Source organism: Penaeus monodon, chromosome 16, assembly GCF_015228065.2.
Source record: "Penaeus monodon isolate SGIC_2016 chromosome 16, NSTDA_Pmon_1, whole genome shotgun sequence".
Taxonomy (NCBI): domain Eukaryota; kingdom Metazoa; phylum Arthropoda; class Malacostraca; order Decapoda; family Penaeidae; genus Penaeus; species Penaeus monodon.
In genome coordinates, this window is record NC_051401.1 from 41,551,836 (window position 1) to 41,556,835 (window position 5,000).

The 5,000-nt window shown below is 30.7% G+C and overlaps 1 protein-coding gene across 1 annotated transcript in view; it reads right to left on the bottom strand.

The window, feature by feature from the left end:
• LOC119583052 (rho GTPase-activating protein 190-like) overlaps nt 1-5,000 on the bottom strand; it is a 175,780-nt gene that overhangs the window by 62,380 nt on the left and 108,400 nt on the right. Inside the window, 3 exon segments of the mRNA XM_037931564.1 lie at nt 1,782-2,251; nt 2,375-2,577; nt 3,421-3,510. Coding sequence (XP_037787492.1) covers nt 1,782-2,251; nt 2,375-2,577; nt 3,421-3,510 — 763 coding nt within the window.

A 5,000-nucleotide genomic window follows, 5' to 3' on the forward strand; every position in this document is an offset into this window, starting at 1 on the left:
GCTAGACTAAATCATCAGAATTTTAACAGACAATGACAAATGTTTAGCCTAAAAACTACTGTACCTAATGCAGAACTGCACTCAATCCTGTGAACTATCTGCTAATAGCATTAATTTAATTTCCATGGAAAATATAAATAAATATATATAATAAAAAACAAAAACTACTAATAATAACAATAATCATAATAACAATAATCACAATCATAATTATAATAACAACAATATAACAATAATAACAATAATTAATAATTAATAATAATAGCATTAACAATAGCAATAATTAATAATAATAATTATTATATAAATAATAATATTATAATTAATATTAATAAATTCATAAATAAATAAATAAAAATAATAACAATTATTATAATAAAAAATAAAATAAATAACAATAACATAACTAATAACATAATAATAATAATAATAATAATAATAATAATAACAACAACAACAATAACAATAATCGTAATACACAAATGAATAATCAACATACATTCTGCGATAATCTTCAACAAGTACACACCTTTTGTAAATCTGAACTTTCAAGATTACTCTGTGCTAACTAAATAAAAAATCTAAAAAAAGAAATATCAGGGTATGTGTCATACAATAATACAGTAAAATATACTAACTGTTCTCAAAGACATAAAATCAATGACAATTAACACTAATATGTTTTGTATTAAAAATATTGATATGACCAGAAAACTTCATATCCAGGTATTATTGTCAAGTGTCCCTGATTACTGAAAAATTATATAGCCATTTGACTTTCACAATAATTCAGAGCTGACAGAATAAAACATCAATTTCTCTTTTGCTTACAAAAAATTAAATTATGCATGACTGAAACAAAACAACAACAAAAAAATAATAATGCAATAACTTTCATTACAGTCAGTGGCTAATACCCTTAGGAAATTTTCCAGATCAGAAGGTGTTTACTACACAGAACAGTATTCTTTGTAGTTACAAAAATCATCTAAACTTGAAACTAACTTACATTTCTCTGATAGCAACTATAATGAAATATCTATTTAATACTTTTTACCAAACAACTGGACATAGATCAGTGTAGCATAGTGATGCCATACTTGGCACCATATAACTGTAAAATAATAAATTTCAGTTACATATACATTTTCTAATCCTTCAAACAAAGGCAAACTCCTACATGCAAACAATCTGTATATTCCCTAAGAAAAAAACTGCTTTCAAAAAAAAATAAAATGTTGCTCTACTAACAAGAGTGCTGACATCATAGATAGAATTATCATTAGAGATACAATAGAATACACTTTTTATAGCTCAAGTGTCCTAGCATCTATCAAAAAATATAACAGTAAACAAGTCCCACAATCAATTTTTAAAAATAACATTTGATACAACCTATTCTCTGTCTTCCATATTCAAATATTTTCAAACTAAATATAATACAGTGTACTAATAAACAAACAACATAAGCTATTATTGCCCACAATAATTAGTTAATCCCAAATGAAAATCCATCACATATTTAAATCATCAGGCTATTAAACCAATACCTCCTCTAAATATATATATATATAAATTGTACATCAGAAATATATGCCAAATAATACAGCACATAAATATAGAATTCATAATGCACACACAAAGCTATAGTTACTGTACCATCCAAAACCCAACTATTGTGACAAGCTCTTCAGTAATATCTCTTAAGTTTAAATATACAGAAAAAATATAAATAAATTCAAGATGACACCCTAGCAATTTTCACTAAGTAGCAAACTCACCCGTCCTCCAAACTTTGCAGATCTGGGAAGAATTCTCGCAGGATGGATGGCAGCATGTCCATGTACGCCTCCACTTTTCTCTGGAGGTATTCGTCTTTGAGCTTCTTGACGTGTCGACGGAACAGTTTGGCCGCTTGGTCCATACCAAAGAGGTCCACATAGTGTACAAAATCAGGGCTTTGAGCAAGTTTTTTACTAGTTGAGGCCCATACAGACCGGTAGTCCAGAACATGAGTGCGCACTAATCTTTGGAAGGCATCTGTCGCCAAATCTAGAATTTCCTTTCTATGTCTGGCTGCCTCATAGAAGGGAACAATACGAATTCGTCCTCGATTTCTGTCTACCAAATGTGCTAATGTCATAAACGCAGTGTCTACATTGACATTTTCATGTGATGAAGTTTCTACAAGAGGGATATTACCCTTAAATTCTTTCCTGCTTGCTAGCTTTTCTGCCTCTTTCACATACACCTGAAAAGGTAAGCATTACTTTTAGTAAAAAGGAAATCTGTATGGAATGCATGGCATCAATTAAAACACATATATATGCCAAAAGTTCACTGGTTAGCTAAGAGAAATACAACTTATTATTACCTCATTAGCCTCGTCATTTTTTGTGGTAACGAGAACAACTGGTCTTTTAGTCTTGAGACAGTTGTTTAAAATACTTGCAGTCATCTCTACTTGCCGCTCTAAAGAGCGATTAGGAACCTGGGAGACATCAAACACACAAAGGAACCCATCTACATTGAGCTTGCCATCAGGCAAAACTCTCTGTTCATATTCCTTCTCTATGCCTGTTGACAGAAATATTACAAATAGATTAGTAAATTAAATTCTAGTTGCCAATACACAATCTTTTCTTCTTTTTTTTACTAGTATCTTAACCATTCCAGAAAGCCTCATGATGTGTGAGGAAGCAAAATACTTTCTTCTATGCTGCTCTAGCACTCCTCCAATATATATGAAAGTCTCTTTATTTCAATCTAATCAAGTGACCTCCAAAGGTCAATTGTGCTTTATAGCATGCAACTGTTATAGGACTGTTAAATATATTCCCCTATCATGCAATAATTTCTGACTGTATATCAAGACATCCAAATTGACAAACTACCCTCTTTTATTCTCTAAATCTATTCTGCTACCTTCAAGAAAGAGATGAGAACTAGGAGATATAGTAAATTGGACATTGAACCTTCCACTTTCATTTGACCAAATTATATTACTTAGTAACAGCAATGGTTGGGTTGCAAAAATATACAATAACTGGAGTAGTATCCCTCCATCTCAGATAGTGAAACACTGACCTGGTAATGTCTTATAACTTTCAATCACTTAGCCCAAATAAACAACTGCTCCATATATGGATACTCTTTAGTGATTTAATGAGACATTGTCAAGTATTAAGCAAACAATAAATATATCTTAAGCAGTGCTAACATTATTAAAAGAAAGAAAGACAAAGGGAAAACAATGATGAAGTATTCAAATTTATATAAGAGCAATAAATATGGATTGTTCCATACAAATATAAACTTTCAGTAGGCATTTTCTATAAGCATGTCCTTATAAAATGTACTACATTCATGAAAACTAAATTTCTCACTATCATTTTCTGCAACAAAGCTAAAGTTTCTTACCTAGCTGGTTCTTGCAAATGTACATAAGTTTCTCTGCTGACTGTATCTTTGTAGCACAACATCTCTTGATGTATGGGTCCATTTTCCCAGCTGGAAAATAAAAAGGAACATTAAAAGTTTTCTTACATCTCCATGCTTCAGCATTACAAGATTACAGATATTTTTGTTGAAATATACTGGTTGTACTTATTATTCACTCTTCAAATATTGGTTATGTTATCTTTAAAAAAATGTCAAAGAGTGGATAATCAAAATTACTTTATATAACTAGTATCAGTACTGTGTGAAGGTTCATATTTCATTTCAAATATCATTAGTATAGTGTATGTATTTATTTCTTATCACACAAGACTATGCAGTGGTATTGTCATATTCACAAAAAGGGGGACAATTGAGAACAATTAAAACTATATCATTTGACTATATAGCAACACTGTTATTATTACAAAACCAAGGAAATGCTGTAGAAGAATTGTAACAACAACTAGGCACATATATATATATCATTTATAGATCTGTTCATATGCTCATCAGTTTTCTCTTGCTGGCTAAAGCAGGTGTATAGAATTTCATTTTTTCCTACTGATAATCAATGGCCAGGACTTAATAAGCAGCCACGCTAAACTATATCCCATCACATAATACTGTATATAATTCATGAGAAAATGGCTTAAAAGTGGTTTGAAATGTAGCAAAATGCACAAATCCATTTTTCATCAAGTTATGAGATGATAACATTTCCATCCATTTCTTCAATGAACTAAACTAATATCTAAATGCAACATCTCCTCTGTTTCCAAGCAAAAAAGCTATGTACTGAAGATTCAGCTGTGATCATATCATGAGTGCACTTCAATCAACTGTCAGGTTTACTTCACAGAGTTATAGCATTTTAAATTCACCATGTCCTAGGCACGTACAACACTGTCATGAGTCGACATGTCTGTAGTATTTTTTAACCCTTTGCCGACGGGCATGACATGTACGCACATGCCATGCCCACTGTGAGTTTACTTGTTTAATTGTTTTTACATACAGATGGCTACACTTGTACTAAGTCACCAATGAGCCAGTTACGAGTACTGCCTGTCTTGCTCGTTCACCATTTTCATTGATTTATGAAAATATTTTACGTTATCTATTTTGCTGTTACTAATGTTTATAACATTATATTAATTCTAATGTTTACAATAAAAATAACACCATCGATATTCATAGCACTAATAAATAATGTGTTTTCCCCGCCAATACAAGGAAAGGTGAAATCAGGTAAGGTCAGAAGATCTACTAATTGACTCCTTTGCGGCTAAGCACTAGCAGAGCCATCTATGTGCAGACATTTCACAATAATATAAAAAATGAGCACAGCATTTTTCCATTTTTTATTCATTTTCCCCATCAGCATTGGGTTAAATTAATGTCTTTACAAATGAACTAAAAAACACATTTTGCAAATTCAGAGTTTATATGAAGACATACAAAATGTAAAAAATATAAAAAAGTTCTTGGAAATATATATATAATTACCATTCAACTGAAAACAAAAAACGACAAAAAAAAAAAAGTTTGGTGCATATGTG